The 18,087-nt window shown below is 40.0% G+C and overlaps 1 protein-coding gene across 3 annotated transcripts in view; it reads left to right on the top strand.

The window, feature by feature from the left end:
- The window catches only part of PCSK5 (proprotein convertase subtilisin/kexin type 5), a 234,316-nt gene that overhangs the window by 96,478 nt on the left and 119,751 nt on the right, over positions 1–18,087 (top strand). For all 3 annotated transcript variants that reach the window (XM_026051997.1, XM_026051995.1, XM_026051996.1), the window contains exons 7-8: positions 614–786; positions 16,374–16,586. In XM_026051997.1, coding sequence (XP_025907782.1) covers positions 614–786; positions 16,374–16,586 — 386 coding nt within the window. The remainder of the gene's footprint in view (positions 1–613; positions 787–16,373; positions 16,587–18,087) is intronic.

Here is an 18,087-nt window from a genome sequence, read left to right on the forward strand (position 1 = left end):
CTATATAACAGAAAGTGTTCACAATATTGTAGTTCAACGTTCAATGTATACCTAAGGTATTGTCAATAACTTTGTGTAATCCTCTTGTTACTGCATGTAGTAATCCATCTGTACACAAGAGCTTTCTCCCTGGTTTCCTCTTTGCAGCCCCACAGAATGAAGGAATAATCCCGTGTTTATCTATCAACAGAGATCCTGTGTTTATGTCTGTCAGCATACTTAGGACAATGAATATCTCAAACTAAGTGCTGCAGTTTCATTGCAGTGTAAAAGAAAAAGAAAAGCATATGTGACGTACAAACATTTCAGGGTTCAAGGCTTTTTCTAAATTTTCTGTGGCATTAAAGTTTGCTGGTAAAACGCAAAGGTTATACAGAGGACATAATGATAGATAATGATAATGAGACATAATTGTGAATAGATAATTCTTAAAACTTGATGAAAGATGAAAATATTCCTACCTACTCATAAACACCTGTGCAAAATGACAGGATTATTAACAATGGCAGGGATCCTTATGATCATTCAGTCCAATGTCCTCCGCAGCAATTTTCTCTAAAAGAAAGGCGCTTGGGGCTTGGCCACCGTGTTCATTGTGTCTTTTGTTCGGAAGGCGTGCGGATGCTGGATGGGGACGTGACGGACATGGTGGAGGCGAAGTCTCTGAGCCTGAACCCGCAGCACATCCACATCTACAGCGCCAGCTGGGGGCCCGACGACGATGGCAAGACCGTGGACGGCCCTGCCTCGCTGGCGCGCCAGGCCTTTGAGAACGGCATCCGAATGGTAGGTGGGCGTCGAAGTGCGGCCAGATCTGCTCTCGTGCATAGGCAGAAGTGCCCAGCGTGGGCAACGCTCACAGGCTTCAGGAAATAGGAAAAGCTTCACTTGTGTGAAGTGAAAAGTGCATTTTCGTGCCACGCCAACTAAGCATCTGATCCTTCCCGAAGTATCAGCCACTTTTCTTTCTGTAAACATCATGACTACATCATCCTCACTGTCCTTTAAAACTGCACTGAGGTGATGATGTAATTCCACAAGAAAAGCTAAGCCTAAAAAATGCTGCTTTGCACAACACTGCCACATCATCAAATTTGAATTGCTGTGAAACTATGAAGCAAAAGCCTTTGACTGTTTTTCTTTCTGCTTTTATTTCTTTTGTTGCTGTGTTTTGCCTGATTTCATACTTGAAATAGAGAGGTAGAGACTGAAAAAAAAATTGACACATTTCTTCTAGAGTGTATGCCTGGTCTCCAGGAATGTATACCTTTTTTGTAACTTGCATATAAATTTTTCTACTAGTTTGTACTATTGCCGTGTCTCTGTGATATATTCCAGAGAGCTTCAGTAATACAATGCACAAAATCCCAAGCACCCTTATGAGAAAAAAGCTTACGTCTTTTCAATTTCTTCAATAAATAACTGTCAAACAAGTAAGACCGCAGAAGGAAACAGACAGTCAGAGGAACTGTTGATATCAGAGGCCAATTTTTAGTCATTCTTTTTACTCTCCTGCCTGCTAAATAGATCAGGGAATTCCTCGTCTTCCAGTACTCACACCTCTTTCCACTGTATAGGACTGGATGGAAAGCATTTTACAGCTCTGCACTTGAAGGTCTGAGCATTATTTTGAAGGCAGTGGGAGGCCTGCTAGTTTAATGATGAGTACCTCTAGGACTAGAAGAGATTAAGAAAACTTGATGGCTGAAGCTGTTAAACTAGCACTGTGAAGCAAAATGGGAAAGTGCAGACATTATTTAAGGCTATAGGGGTTTTAAGCAGGTATTCCCAAGACTGATTTTAGCAAATTGTAATGAACATTTGGCTTGAAAGGTTTGTGCATTGTGTAAGAGACTGTGTTTGCCTTTTAGATATTATATTCGTTTAAGATATATCATAGAAAGTGAAGACAGAGGCAATGGATGTAGAAGGGTCATAGGCAAAGTTAGAAGAACATCTGGTTGAGGTGATAGTCTGTTTGACCTGTTTGCCCTGTATTTCAAGTGATTTGCAGTTTGCTTGACTATGAGTTACAAGTAAATTCAGCATGAAATTAGTGGCTGCTTTCACTGTAACCGCTGCCTTGYAGCACAAGTCTAGGAGCTCTGAATTCCTGCTTTCCAGTCCCAGCTGAATCTCTGGCTTGGTTTGGTTTCCTTGCTAACATTGCATAAGTTGTTTACTCTTCTGCCTGGCCTCAGATATGTTTACCGACCTGGCAGGTGAGTGTCAACAGCAATGATGGGAGCAACAAGCAAGCGGCAGGGACTGTGTGTTTCCTGTGCTATGCAATGCTAAAAGCACGCCTCCAAAAGTCAGTATTTTCTGTTGCTTTACTAACCATGCAACACCAGACCACTGCCTTCATTTCACATGATAACATGATGACCATTCAGTGGAGAGCAGCAGCCATACACTCTAGCTTGTTGTACAGTGTGTAAGATGTAAACCTACCATAATTAAATACTCAAGCATGTCCTTGACTTTACCCTGGGAGAAACTCTGCTGTTGTTTGGCAGGACCTGCACAGAGGAACAACGTGATGTTAAGGGGCTGCCTAAAGAACTGCAGGACTCGGGAAGATGTGCAGAATAAATTTCATATTTAACCAAACATATATGCTGGTTTAAATACCATCTTTCATGTTGACTAGCATTTCTATATCTAAAGGACTTGGTGTTTTCTCATTGAAATTTCAAATTCTGCACAAGTCTGGTATAAGTCAACAATGTGGATTAATTTTCTGTGAGCAATGATTTGTACTCAGGCATCATTATTCCATTTTAATGATTTATAAATATAATTAGAGAGAATACCCTACAGACCACAAATAAATCTAATTGTATTACCACATTGTGGTACCGTAATGTATTTATTTAAAGGCACTACTACATAATGAAAACCCAGTACTTTTTACAGTTCTGGATGGGTCTTTTTTTTCTGAAAACAGTCCAAAAAAACAGTTTACTGTATTTCTTAGAGTAGTATGAGAAGTCATATTTGATGAGAGTATAATTATTATTATTGTTTTTAATGTTTTAGCTTTGATTTCATTTTATCAGSCATCTTTTCTTCTGCCCAAAGTTGCCCATGCAGAGTTGCACATTTCTAACTATTTCCACATATTTTGAAATGTTGTCTAGCTCTGACTGTGAGAGCTTTTTCATTTCTGCCAAGGAACAAAAGTTTAATAAAATTAGGATAGTATTATTGAAAATATCTAATCATACACATAATAATATTAGTAAGAAAATGCTTAAGGTTAATGCTCTTTAACTTTCATTCTTTAAGGCATGGCATATACTGAAAACTTATGTTGCATGTATGTCTCAATTATGTCCATATTTATCAGCATCATTTTAAAGGCAAAAATTAGCTTTCAGATGAAGCTGTCTTCCTTGYTCCTCTTAAAAAAAAATCCTCTCAGTATTTGGATACTCTTTTTATTCTGCTTCATCTCTTTTTAAAAGCTGATACATAATTGGAGAAGAAAATACAATTTATCTCTTCTATTACACAGTATTTCTAAAACAAGATCGTTGTCCAAGGTAATGAACGCTGGATAAATACCTTGCCAAGCACTGATTTCCCCAAGCAGTAATTGTGCAAATAATAATAGGCAGACAAAAATGCATGTTACACTGTGTACAGACCTTGACCTTTAATTTTTTGAAACGTTGAGCTGAACAGCAATGCTATTACATCAGGTACCCGTGAAGTAAATTAAAGTAACTTGGTAAAAGAARGTTTGGCAAGACCTTCTTTCAGATCTACACAAAGGTTCAAAAATGATACTCGACATCAGTTCTGCATATGCAACCAGATCTGGATACTAATTTAAAAAACAGTGACTGCAAAGTATAAGGTCAATGTTTTTTAAACAGATCTGAAAAGGAAAGTATGCCTGGTTTGTTTAATTAGGAAAATTACAGGTGGTGCTAAATAATAACTTTAATTAAAGTATAATTAAACAGAGTGATCTCTTTTTATTAAATTAATGAAATGAAAAGTGAAATGATGCAAGAACCAGTTTCTTATTCAGGATTCTGAGACTAGGATTCTCGAAAAAAAATGGCAGTTTTTCTTTAGCTTGTGTTGTTCCAATTAACAGCTCAAGCAGGGTGTTTTTTAGAACTATTATTATTTTTAAACCTGCTGAGCTAATATGATTACTCCTTCCAAATCCTACACGAAATAACAAAGATAAATGACTCTACATTTCTTCCATAGAGCTCCACAGAGACAAAACATGCTATAAATTTAAATAGACAAATCTATTTAAAGAAACTATACCAAATAATAACTGAGTTTATAAAACGAAACCATAACCAGAAATTAAATACTCTTTAAAATTCTACCCAGGACCAAGGTAAACAAAGAGGAAAACAATTTTAAACCTATCTCAAGAACTGTGATTTTCTGTCATGTTTAAGTTATTTTGTTTAACCCTATTAAATTTACATAGTTCAAAAAGTAACCTTGGAGACTTTATTATCAATTTCCATGCAAGTATGTATCCTGCTTCCAGTTGATTCCTTGGAAATGGTTTAGTTACAAGGATGGAAAATTCTGGAAGCCTCTATTGTACATACTGGTGTATTAAAAGTGTGTTTATTACCTCAGAAACAATCTCATTGTTACCACACAGAACATGCCTTAAAAAAATCAGACTAAGACCAGTATAATGCAAAAGCAAGGCATTCAAGAAAGGTTGGGTAAGGGTGATGTCAGGTAAGGGCCTCTGTTCATGACTGAACAGATTTCACGTGGCCAAGCACGTGGCCCGTGAATGTGGCCATCCTGTGGCCAACCTATGGTGCATGAATGCAATTGAGCTAGAAAGAGTCTGGGGCAGAAGGGGARCTGCAGAAGCCTTTCTCAGGTGCAAAATGATACAACCAAAGCTCTGTTGGATTTTAAGAACACTGTCTGTATCTTGCCATCTGCGTGTTACAAGCATTTTATATTCTCATGCTCTCTTACATGCAGCTCTGTGATGCAGAATTGAAACCAGTTCATTTCTGTTCATAAAACAAACCCATTATTCTGAGCATCAGCCTCAGCGTCCTTTGGCCAGTCGCACTTTTCAGGCACTCTGAAAGAACTCTGTTCTTTCGCTGCCGTTTCAGAAAGCCCTAGTAATCAAGCTTTGGAGAACTGTGACCCCGGTTGATGCTTTTCATATCAGGGTTTCCAAGAGCTGGTTACCTCACCTCTCGCATGCGTTGCCAGCGACCTACTTTCTGCTATTTGTTTTGCAGTGCCCACAAGGTAGCCCACATCAGCAGCAGGAGGGCAGGTCATCCTTAATATTACACAGCAGGGTGGACAGGCAGTGAAATCCGTATGGGAATTTTTGTCKCTCTGCCCGAGTCAGCGCAGGGGCTTTGCTCTTATTGCCACGACATGGCTCTGCCCAGCGGGCTGGACACGAGCCCGCGTGTGGAATGGAGCAGGCACCTGATGAATGTTGTGTTGTGCGGCTGAGCCTCTTGTGAGAACTCGGCCTGGTGTCTCCCCTCCCATCATCGCTGCCCCTCTTCATCCCTCTCGCTTGACCAGCATCGGCCACGGAGCGGGTTTTCCAAGCGCCTGGGAGGAGCAGAGGGCTCCGGACAGCCCCCGAGCAAGCCCCGAGGCGGGAGGGACGAGCCGAGCGGGGAGAAGGAGGGAGGAAAAAGGAGAGGAAAACGAAAGGAAAAAGGAAAGGAGAAAGAAGAAAGGAAAAGAACAGCATGTAGATTTTTTAATTATATGCCAGTAGATACCACATGTGGAAGAGGTTATTCTTAATTTGTCCAGGGAAAAAGTCTGATGCCTTTAGATAGATAAGTATCTAAAGATATTTAGAGAAGAGGTACGGAGAATAGAGATAAATAGCCCTGAAATTCATTTTAATGGGTTGCTGGCTTCTGCTGTCATTGTTCCTTTGTGTCATACTGTGCAGGAGGTGTTGCCTGTACAAGAGGAGTTAATTCTGGCTGGCTTTGCCAGAGCAAAGACAGAGGTTACTGCAGAGAAACTTATAATAAAATGTCTCAAAATAATTTCCAAAATAACTATAATATTATACTGAAATTTTATGGTGTACGGAGGTTAAGACCAGATTTTTCAGACTGTATATTGAGTATGCTGACCTTGTGCAGTTGTARTTTGAAACTGAATGTAAATTTATCTATGCATATGCATATCTATCTGCATATGGTAAGTTCTGCATGCATAGCAGTTCACACAGTTATGAAAGGTTCACCAAAAACTACTTGTTGAAGATTGAACAGAAGGATTAGTGCCATATTGAAGTGCCATGTCTGAAGACGTGGCTTCCRGTATCCTCATGTAACCTGTTATTAGGCCTTGGCATTTATCTGTTTTGTACTGTCTGTGATACAGTATGAGAGCTGATAATGTTTTTGCTTCAAATATCAAAACAGACTTTTGAAGGCTCTCCATTACAGGTGGTGATTGTCTGTGTACTGCAATTCAGAGTCATGTTGTTTGAGTTTTAGAATTGTACTTCTGCCTTCTGACATCATAAGACATACTGCCACTGAACTGAAATAATATTCATAGTTTTAACATCTGTAAATCCAATTATCTAGTCCTAAAATTCACCTTAATCCCTGCCAGGAAATTTTACCCAATTATTATTGCATCAGTCTCTCTGTTCCTTGATTCATCTATTATTTTCTGTTTTCTGTACATCTTTTGGGAAGAGCCAGTCTGAAATAGTCCAGAGAGAACATGTTCTATCCACAGCTGTGCAAATTGCTCACTATCTTTATTTTTAAAAATGTTTACCTTATTGCTTTTCTAAATTGGTTAGTTTCCTTTCCGTTGTAAAATGCCACTTCTGCAGAATTAATGAGWCTTACAGTGTTAGAAATCTCCACATGTAAGTAATTATAGAGTTGTGCCAAGTGACTTCGTGGATAAATTAAATTGGAACATAGGGACATAAGACAGGAAATGACCTTGTAGGTCATCCAGTACAGTCCTGCTATCACAGGCATCATGTCCTGGAAATACATTTAGCAATTTATATTTTAGAATGATTTAGAAATTTTTTCCCCTCTGTTCTTGCTAGAAGAGTGTTTCACAGCCATCACTGATCCACTGGTTGGAGATTTTCCTCTAATTTAAAGCCAGATTTACTCKCATGGAGTTTATGCCCATTTTTTCCCATGCCAAAATTGAGCTTTAGTTTAAATATCTCCTCTCCTCCCTTTTTTTGCTTGTAATATATTTACAGAGCTCAGTCCCATTCCCTGTTAGTGTTAATTTTGCTGTGCTGAACAAGCCACACTCACTGGTCATTTCTAAAGAACGAGGCTTTCCATCACCTCACTCATCTTTGTCGTCTTCACATCTTCATCCTGAATTATTTACTTGGGTGGAGGTGATCATAAGTGGATGCATTAGTATATACTTGCTTTTTATGTTAAAATGTAATATCTTTGTCTTCAGGGCCGATCTTCAAAATAGTCCTTCAACTCCTGCTTCCCAGAGCCCAGTGGACATTCAGCACAGCACGCACAACCTCCAGTGCTGCCACTTCCACTTGCACTTGCTGTTACATTACCTCTAACCTCTCCTGTTTCATTACTGACTGATTTAAGGGCTCATTAAATGTTTGACAGAAGCTGCATAGACCAGGTGTAATGCATTACTCTGTTAAAAATAAGTTTTCAGAGAAGAATCTAACAAATTCTTGAAATCCCTTCCTGAATTCTGGAAGTCTGACTTCAATACATACACATTTCATTTAAACTCATTTCAGTTAACCTTGATGTCTCTTACTCTGTCCTTCAAAACCTATTCTAAAGCCTTCAATAAAAATATTTTTGTGTATTTAGTCTCTTTCTGTTCATGACAATTTCCAAACCACAGTTCCTTCCTGTAGCTCTTTCCCAAAACACTTTCAATTTCCCAGGATCTTTTCCTTTCTTTTCTTCTTCTTCTTCTTTTTTTTTTTTTTCAAGTGTTAATACCAAAATAGTACAAGGTATTTCAGTCATAACCTGTTCTGTGCAGGGGGTTATGCTGGATTCTTTCCCCTGTACATATTCACCCCGCTTACAAATCTGCAGATTGAAATAAATTTCATGACAGTGCGTTGGCAGTGGTTTTATGCCATGACCCCATGCTCCTCTTCAGAGATACCATATTCTACAAAATTCTCTATTTTCTTCTGTATGCCTTTGCCCCTAGCTTCTTACTTTGCATTTGGCTGGTACATATATCTCAGGATGCCTTTGCGATTTTGCAGGTATGGTTTATACTTGTTGTGATCTAGTTTTCTGGAAACTGAGACTGACCAGAAAAAAAGTTAGGGTAGGGGACAACCTTAGCACATCATTAAGCTAATAATTCTTCTTTGATCTGCAAATTTGCACATAGTTAGCAACTTCCAGCATTCAGCCAAAGTAGAATTAGGAATATTGTCCTCCAGCAAGGGAAATTATAGAGTTTAGGCTGAGCGATAAGTGGGTGAACTTTGATACCATGCACATTATTTTCCGTCATTAATATGTAAAAAAAATAAACCTTAAAAAATCCTTCTCTTGCTTTGTTTGGAAAGAAAGAATTTTTACAGATGACTAGCATGTAGTACAAAAAATAATTTGCAGAAAATGAAATAACGTACCAGAAATGTTCTTACATTACATTCAATGGAGTATATAAATCCAAAAGGCAGGAAAACTTGGAATGAAAGTTACAGGAAAATATACCTCAAAATGTCCAGTTTCCTTACAATGTCACAAAGTGTACTGGAAACAGAAACTGTTTAATTACCTCATCCCATCTCTCACACATATATGGAAACTATTGTAACAAGTCAGACTAGTATTACTGTGGTTGGACAAGCTGTCAAAAGTGGCCTCTGGTTTTGGGTGCCCAGCTTGAAACAGGTGATGTATTTGAACATAGGAAAAACACACCAGTATTGATGTAGAATAAGTCTTAAGTTGGAATGCCAATATTGAGAAGCAACTTTGGCAAAATGGGTCTGTTTCCATGCACTTGAAGCATACGCATTTCGGAGAGTGTATTTCTGAAATATGAATCTGCTTACTGTGTATGGGCAGCTCACATGCCTTTTCCTTACAAAAATGTTTGAATTTGAACAGCAGCAGAATCTATGCATTTCTRTGCATCATGTGGGTGAAAAAAAAAAATCTGGAAGCAAAAAAGAAGTTTGGCCTGGAAGTTTGGCCTYAAGAGGGTTCTTTATGTAGCATTTAACAGAATGGAAGTCATGAAGCGAAGCAGTGAGAGCAATGGCTTTGCACAAAGCCCAAATGGGTTGTTTCTTCCCAGGCCAAGCACCACAGCAGCCAAACTGAACAAATAGTTGCTGCAGTYCTTACTTTGCAGAGGTAAACAAAGTAAGAGTCCTTACTTTGCTGCTTTACTTTCTTCTGCCCATCTACTGAAAACAAGCTAGATTTGCAGAAAATCCTCCAAAGGTCTATGAACACTGAAAGACCTGAAGCTTTCCATAAGCAAGAGCTGGATATAACTCTAGAAACTGCAATTAACTGGGTCTGAAAGCCATGGACTCCTTTCTAATCAGGGTTTAATCAGACGGCAATATAAAAGTAATGAAAACTGCCTGAACCTTCTCCACAGAGYAGCAAGGTGAAATCCATCTCCTGCACAGTCCCAGCACAGTTATCTTTTTGTTCGGTGTCTGTTTATTTTGGCTTTGTCTGCAGGGACAATTTCACCTATCATTAACTAGAGACTCTTTGACTCTTTTTGCACAGGATAAATTTTGGAAAACCTAACTCTTGTCACAGATCTACACAGCCTGCCTCATCCCCATAACATCAGCAAGAACAGCAGTTGGGGTGACCATGTGGAGAGATAGACCAAACCAGATCTGTGATTCACGCAGCCCTAGAGCTGGCTGTATTTTTTTTTAGGAAAATGAGAATTTCACTCCAGCATTCCACAGGTTCAGATTTCAGGTTTCAGCCAACACTTCTTTTGGTTGCACTTTAAGCACTAATTATAGCTCTGTGGGGAATATCGTGGAGCTGTTTAAGCTGTTGTTCTAGTGAAGAGTATAATAAAAAATACACCACATGGAAGGATGCATGTTGAAACATTTCACTGATATATTCCTGTAATTACTGTGTTAATGTATGGTTGCTTGTGGTTATTCAATACATTATTTTTTTATGTGCATATAAAATATTTTCGCACTTGGATGTTTTGAAGGTATCACGGTGTATGAGCTAACAAAATATGTTTTTATTTCTTTTTGTCATGATTAATTACCTTATCATTCCTTTTCTTGGTAAAGAAGTTTGTTCAGCAGTAGCCAAAAAGTTAATTATATTAGCAACTTGCTAATTTACAACAAGTTGCCTTTGCAATGATGTAAAATAATCATTGCTTTTTTATAGGCATAGTTGTTTTTCTAGGTTGTATATGTATTGTGTGTGTGTTTTTCTCCACTCCTGAGATCTAGGAGATCTTTTTGTGACCTCCTAGTTTTCCTAATAGTGAAAATGGGTATGCTACTGTGAAAACTCAGGACTTGACTTTAGGACATTCCACCAAGCATGCATCTTTACATTACGTATGTACATCTGTTAGGCTTACAGCACATTTCTTCTCCCTTGGCCCACAGTTTTGAGGAACTGAGGCACAAATGTGCATTTCTCTGAGAGCACGTATGCCCCAACAGCATGCATGTGTGCAGAGCTTCTCCTTTTGCTCATGACTTTTTGCTCTTGATATCTACAGAAAAGCCTGTTTTAGCATCAAAAAAGTAAAAGGTTTTGTTTGCCCGTCTTTTCTCCTGGTAGCACTTCAGAACTGCCGCCGGAGTCTCTCCGCCTCATGGCCTCTCTGTGCGGAGGGCTGCGCGTTCGGAGCGTTGCGCAGCCTGCAGCAGCGTTGAGCATGGTGCKCCGGACAGCAGCGTCCTCGCTCCCGAGCAGAGGGCCAGCGTGCCCATGGAATCCCAGCAGGATGCGGGAGATGCTGCTGCTCGACTCGGCTTGGCAGCAGGAGGCTGCCAGTCTGCGTGTCACCTCTCTGCAAGCCGCATCGTGCAGCCCCGGGGGGCGCGGCAGCCCCGGCAGCCACGCTCTGCATGACTTTGGCTGAGCACATTTCCACACGGGGAACTGCTTTTTGAAGAAAGATGTCATCTCACAGGCTCCTTTTCCAGTTTCCTAATCACACGCACTTCCCAGCAGTAGTGCTTGTTCTTCGGAGCATAGCAGACTTTTAGAACAGTTTGGGGTAGAATAGAGGAAATTAAACATTCAGGGCCCAGGTGTCAATAGGGTGCCGCTCCCTCTCTCTCCATTTTATATTTGAGTGATTTGTTTTCTGCTCCAGTGTGGGATTTCTGGTGGATGGGTGCCAAATTGCCTCTCCTTGACTGCAGCTCCTGTTCCTCTAATTTCTGCAGGTCAGTGGTTCTGTCCTCCTCTGCATTTCCTGCTCCTTCACATTTGCTTTGTGGTCCCGTGGTGAGGGTGATGGCTCCTTTAGAGACAGCCAGGCTCACCCAGTAGACACAGACGGTTGTCCGTGGAGCTCAGTTCCTACCACAGCACAGAMAGGACAGCATCAGGATTTGCAGGACAGATTAGGGCAGCTTGACTTGTAAAGCATAAAGCAGTGGCTGGATGGCCAATCTAAACTTTGTAAAGTAGTGTGATTAAATCTTGCCGCACTGGCTCAGACTCTACCTGCTGGAAGGAAGCTGTTTTTGCTAGGTGGGACTGTGATGCAGAAGCAGCCTGGAAACACGTGGGGCTGCTGCACAGCGTGTGGAGACCTCCATCTGTAGCAGTGCTGGTAGGGAGGTCGCTGGTGAAGATGTGTTTTATGTGTGCACACACATGCACCCACACACGCACGCACTCAGAGCCGTGGATGTGCTTTTAATAGCCTTAGGAAATTCTGCAGATGTCATTATGAAAATGTTCATGTTGGCTCTCATTCCTGGCGGCCCGGCCCTCCCGCGCTGTCCAAGTGGAAAGGAAAGGAATGCCTCCATATCGCTTACCCCGTCCCTCGGAGCCTCCGAGCCGAGCCAGGCAGGGAGGGAGGCGCTGGCACAAGGGGCTGCCCCGGGGCGCCCTGCCCTGCTCCCGCGGGTGCCCCTGCAGCCCCGGGGCCTCCTCTCACTGACCTGGATCCGCATCCTTCCCCCCTCACCACCGTGGGCTGCCTGCTGCGCGCAATAGCTTCTCCGAGGAAGTGAGAGTGGTCTGTGGCCTGCCCCGCTGTAAGTCTTTAGTTGTCGGTGAAACACTGCTTTTTTGAAATGGAGAGGTTGCCTTCTTTAATGATATGTCACTTTATATGATTTAAGGAGGAAGACCAAAAAAATAGCAGGGAAGCATTTCCTAATGGTGTGGCACAAGTGCAGTTGCAGACACCACGCAGAGCTTGTGAGAGAGGGTGGGCAGCCATCCCTGCCAGTGCCAGACAGCAGCCGACACAGACCTCTGCCTGCAGAAGGAGTTAATGCGTTTTTAACGTCCCTGGAACTGGCCCTGACGATGTCGTGCTGCGCCCCCGCTCCAGCCTCTGCCATAACTCACCAACTCTTCTACTATGGTCTGAGTTGTACCCATACGGTCTGTAAACACACCTTTGCTTTTAAGTAATAAATGACACACGGCTTCTCTGGCAGCACAAGACTTGGGTTTTCATCTTGACACCCTTGGGCATCTGGCACATGACAGATGATAGATTTAGACAAACAGTAAAAGCTACGGAGTGCCTTACATGTGTGTTTATCTTAACTTTGTAACACGGTCCAAATGTCTGTTATTTAAGTTCTTGCACTGAAAGGAGACCAACTGGAAATGTCATTCACGTACAGTAGGACAGCTGATGCCGTTGCTCTAATTACTTGTTTGGTATAAAGTGTTACTAGCAAGTTTATAATTTCCTGAGGATGACTGAGTCTATTGAATTAAAAGTAGGGTGTGAGGAWACAGGGAGAAGGAGAAAACCGAATAGTAGTTTAACAATAGGCAGTAAATGAAAACCAGAACTTATTTATTTGACACATTATTTTTGTCAGGCTCCTTACTTTGCCAAACAGCTTTTAGGAACAAGCTCTTTAGCATGCTTTCTAGACTGACGGTAATGCTGTTGTTTTTGGTGAAATGSAGAGTTTTAAAATATTTTGCTGTATTGCAATGTGTGAGGAGAACTGGAGCTCTATTAAGTAACAGGGAATTTTTTTTTTCATTAGGCAATGCACCTGGTACTTATTTTTTATTGAARCAACAGCAATGATAATATTTTATATGCTTAGAAAAGACATTAATTTTAAAAAAATTGTTTACAAAATAACTCCGCGCATGAAGGTCAGCTAAAGTGCAAATAGCTATTAGTTATTTTTAATGCCATGTCATTAGTATTAAAATTTAAATTTGTGTTTGTTCTTTTTAAATATTGAACTACAGAATTTCTAACATCCAGGGGCATGTTTTCAGCAGAATTGTTGAACTGGAACATTCAGCCCCCAAAATGTATTCATATATCTGTTTCTACAGCTCATTTTTCATGATTAGTACAGTAGCATAAGAATGCTTCTAAAGAAATACAGACATACTCTGTGTGCAAAGAGCCTAATAATTCAAGGGCCGCTTCTGCAAAATTTACATGAAGCACAGCCTGAGCTAGCTGCAAAATAGTTTTGAGTTCAAGAGTGAGACTAATCTGTACTATCATTTGCAGTCTGATCAGCCATATACAACTAATGATAACATAAAAAAAAATATATGGGTAGACTACTACTGAAAGTAGATTTCATGCATTTTTTTGAGAAATCATTTATCATTTTTAACATTTTAAAAAATGCAAGAGACAGACTTTTTGACAAAACATTAAGATAGATTCTGTTTTTCTCCTCTTTGAGTCTGTGTTTGGATTACCCTGAATTCCCATTTCTTCTGCTTTGTTGTGTCAGTGGTTAGTCTGCATTTCCCATAGGTTTCAGTTTGACCATATGTAGGTACCTTATATCAGAGCAATCGAGTGGATTTGCGGGAATGTGTAAGAAGGAAACAACTGTAAAATTCTGCAAATAACAGTAAAGTGAAAATTCATCAGCAAATGTTTTTTATGGAATATTTTCACTAGACTGGGAGCCTAGAAGTGTGTCTCTGAAATGATTTGTGTGTTCTACCTACCGAAACATAAATTACATTGTTGTTGTGTGTGCATATAAGGGAGAGGAGCTGTTTTTTAAGAGCAGTGTAGGGTTAGACAGGAGTGTGTACATGGCTCTGAAGGAGATGACAGAGTTGACAGACAAGCTAAAAATGACCATTGAAAAGGCAGAAGGGGACAGAAAACATTAGATTACTGATAGAAAGAGTACTCTAATTGCAAGAGATTACAGCATCAAACCAAAACACAAACAGCAATAATAAAAGAGCAGCACAGCAAAAGGTGGTGAAGCAGCATGTCTTCAGGGTAATCTCTCATCCTAATCACAACAAACATTCAGAGGACTCTAATTCTGACTCCTTTATCTGGTGAGATAATAAATGGATGCATATACCTGAAATAATCTTTTCTGTTCCCCTTTTTGTCATCTCATCAGATTGGTTCAGGAATGGAGGGGTAAGAAATAAAGGGAGATAACTTGCAGTAGAATGAAGAAGTGGTTCAGAATAGGTTTGTGCACGGTGAAGTTATCAAGGTAAGTCCTGCTGCTGTCAAGAGGCCCTGCRTTAGACCCAGACAGCTCAGAAGAGCAACTAGAACATGAAGACCAACACAGCAGGGGATTTTGATTTGACTGGAGTTCATTAATGTGGGTAGGAGAAGCTGTAAGGTAGGCATAGAATGCTTGCAAAAGCCTGGCATTTAAAACAGCAACAAAAGTTTATTGTTTTGCATCATTTTATTGGTGTAGTGCTTAAATCAATTAAAGGGAGAGAAGTTGAAATAGCAGCAGTCCCTAGCTGCTCAGGCTGATCTCGTCTGGAGAATGTGGATTTCATAATACATTTAACTTGGCACCCACGGATTTTTTTTCTCTGCTTGAAATGTTTTTTTAATGAGAAGCTGCGTTTTAGAGAAATAACCTTGTATAAACACTAGCCAGGAGAATTTGRTATTTAACTTATTGTGCTGGAGAGAAGACTCTCTCCAGGTACTATACTTCTGTTAAACTCACAAAATSAAATTCATCTATATTTGAGAGTCAAGCCTGATTTGCAGACTGCAGTGTTTGTTCTTTGTCATATATTGATGTAGGTTCTGCTACACTCAGCACAAAGTGCTCTAATGAAAMCCCTCTGCGCATCTGGATGAAAGGATCTTTGAATTGCTAATTGTTCAGGGTTGACCTACGAGATGCCCAACRGCTGTCTTTGTGTCATTTGTGGTACACAGATGCACTCTGTTTAGAAAAAATGAGCTCTCCTAATGGACAGACAGTTAATCTGTGCAGAGCAAGTGGACCTCTATGCTCTATCATATTGGCTTACACACAGAAGTGAGGCTAGCATTTATTGAAACTAAGCACATATTACATAATGAATTGCAAACCAGTGAGGTATAAATGAGATTATTAGTTCARTTGTGATGTAGGAGGATCTTCCATTGCTTTGAGGGAATGTCATATAAGACAAGGTAACATAACTTGGGATAAACAAACACAACTTCAGTGCTTTGATTAATCTTTTTASCAGAATCAATGTAGAGTGCTTACAGGTGGTGAGTGCTGGCAGTTAAAGCAGWCCCTGCAGGTTGCATGCATCTGAATTTCATTCACCTTCAGGAAATGTGTAAAAATAAATCAAATAACCCCAATTCCTATTTAGAGGTCAGCAGTATAGGTTGCTGAGCGTGTTCACTTTTAATACCAATGCCTATATAAGAGTACTAGCACCATGAAAAATGAGACCCTCAGAGATCCCTTCCCACCTCAGCTCTTCTGTGATTCTGTGGTTTATAGGATCTGTGAAATCACCATGCTGTTGTCACTGTATATAGTGCTGCCAAAAAATACCAAAAGTCACCCGTCAATACAAGAAGCATCCAAGAGATGTTTCTAGGAAAAAAAGAAGGTASTATGCATTACAAAGGGTTGCAAGGACACTGCTTGTTTTCCTCTTTCAACCTAGTGTTCTGTTCCAATGTGTGGTCCAAGTCACCTTCTTTCTTAGTAAAGCTGGAGTTCGGTTTCTAAAGCTGTGTTCATCCTCCTTGTGCTCTTAATTTTTATGTCTGATCATTTTTATTTCAGATCCTCCTCAGTGAACTATTCTGTTTGGTCATCTGTCTTCAAATTCCTTTCAAGGAGAAAGACCTATTAGGGGAGGAGAAAAAAAACAAATATTAATCAAATGTTTTGTATCTTTTTCAAACAGGGACGAAGAGGTYTGGGCTCCGTTTTTGTTTGGGCATCTGGAAATGGTGGAAGGAGTCGCGACCACTGCTCCTGTGACGGCTACACCAATAGCATCTACACTATCTCCATAAGCAGTACAGCCGAAAGTGGGAAGAAACCCTGGTATCTGGAAGAATGTGCATCCACACTGGCTACAACATACAGCAGTGGGGAATCCTACGACAGGAAAATAGTATGTTTTTTATTCTTTTACATAAGTGGTTTTGTATTTTGCATAGTGTCTTAGAAGGAGGGAGAGAGAGCTTACTTACACTATGTAAATAAACCAGTAGGAAAAGAATTGTTCCTGGTTCAGAAGCTGGTAGCCAACAGGTGTCTCTCTGCATGTTGTGGCTGGACGCTGTATTTTTCTTCTAGTTGCTGCAAGCTCTGAGTGGTGCTCTCAGAGATCTTACTGCTGTTGCCAAGAAAACAGGTTTGTTTCCTGACCAATACTATGCAACCTGTCAGAGGGCCTTAGGGCACATCCTCTTTTTTTAAGATTAGTGTTCATACTCTACATATATGATTTTAGAAGCACTTTTCCTGAAAGCAAGATCTTGCTGATCTTTGCTGCGCTGTTTCTGGTCTGATCCCTGAATGGGCTGTATCCATTTTCAATTATGTTCTCTGAGCAAGAAAGGCAGGAGGTGTTTTTAATTCTTTTTAGTAATTAATACCACTAGTGTTTGTATGTTATTGCATATCTGCCAATTCAAATTCAGTGTATATTCAGATATATTTGCATCTAATGTTTTTAGTCTTTTAAACTCTTGCATTAGGAACACTGAGATTTGTTAAACATGGTCTTCTTCCCAGGATATCCTAGTATAGAGCCTACAGATCTTTATTTCTTATCATTTAGAAAATTAAGGTGGGTGCCCCCACCATGTTGTCCTTTTTGGCAGAGGCTTCATACTAGCTTCTTTCTGGTCCTTAGTAGATAACTCCCTTGCTGTCAGTGAGGAGTTAAAAATTCTAGCAGCTATTTTTTTTATACTGTCTGCCTTGTCTTTCAGGATTCTGGGATGCTGGCCATCCCTTCTTGGAACCTTCCTTATTTTCAGATGATCTAATTTTTGTTTTAAACTTGTTCTGAGGTACCTCTTGTTCCAGTAATTTTGCTGTTCTTTACTTGCTTCTCTCCACAGAAACCTTATCTTTGTTCCTGGCATATTTCTGTACTCCTCGATAAATAATAATAAAGAATAGACTCCGTTTCCTAGCACTGCTGACTTCTGTGATTAAATTCCCTCTACTGTCCTTTGAAAGACCTTCACTAGTATATTTTTCATATTTAGGTCTGACTAGTTTAAGGTGAACAGAGACAACTGTGATGCTCCAGTCAGACTGCTTGCATAACCCAGTCTATGCATTATGCTTCGCTGAATCCTTCTTCAAATTCAGTGGTTCTTGTGATCAACTGAAAAATATATTTTACAAACACATCCCAACTTGCTTGTGAAATTTCCAATGACAGAGAATCAGACAGTAAAATCTACAGTAAGCTGTTTTAATTACCAATACCAATTAAAATGTTTCACTTACTGTCTAATTTGCACTAATGCAAAATTTGTGCAATTAGTGCATTTGCACTAATGCACTAATTTGGCATGCTCAGTTTGCCAGCAGTCCATGTTACCCAACATTAAATATCCTATGAATTAACTAGCTAATAATTAGTTTAAATACTC

This window comes from Nothoprocta perdicaria, unplaced genomic scaffold (assembly GCF_003342845.1).
Source record: "Nothoprocta perdicaria isolate Ctin4 unplaced genomic scaffold, notPer1 scaffold_82, whole genome shotgun sequence".
Taxonomy (NCBI): Eukaryota; Metazoa; Chordata; class Aves; order Tinamiformes; family Tinamidae; genus Nothoprocta; species Nothoprocta perdicaria.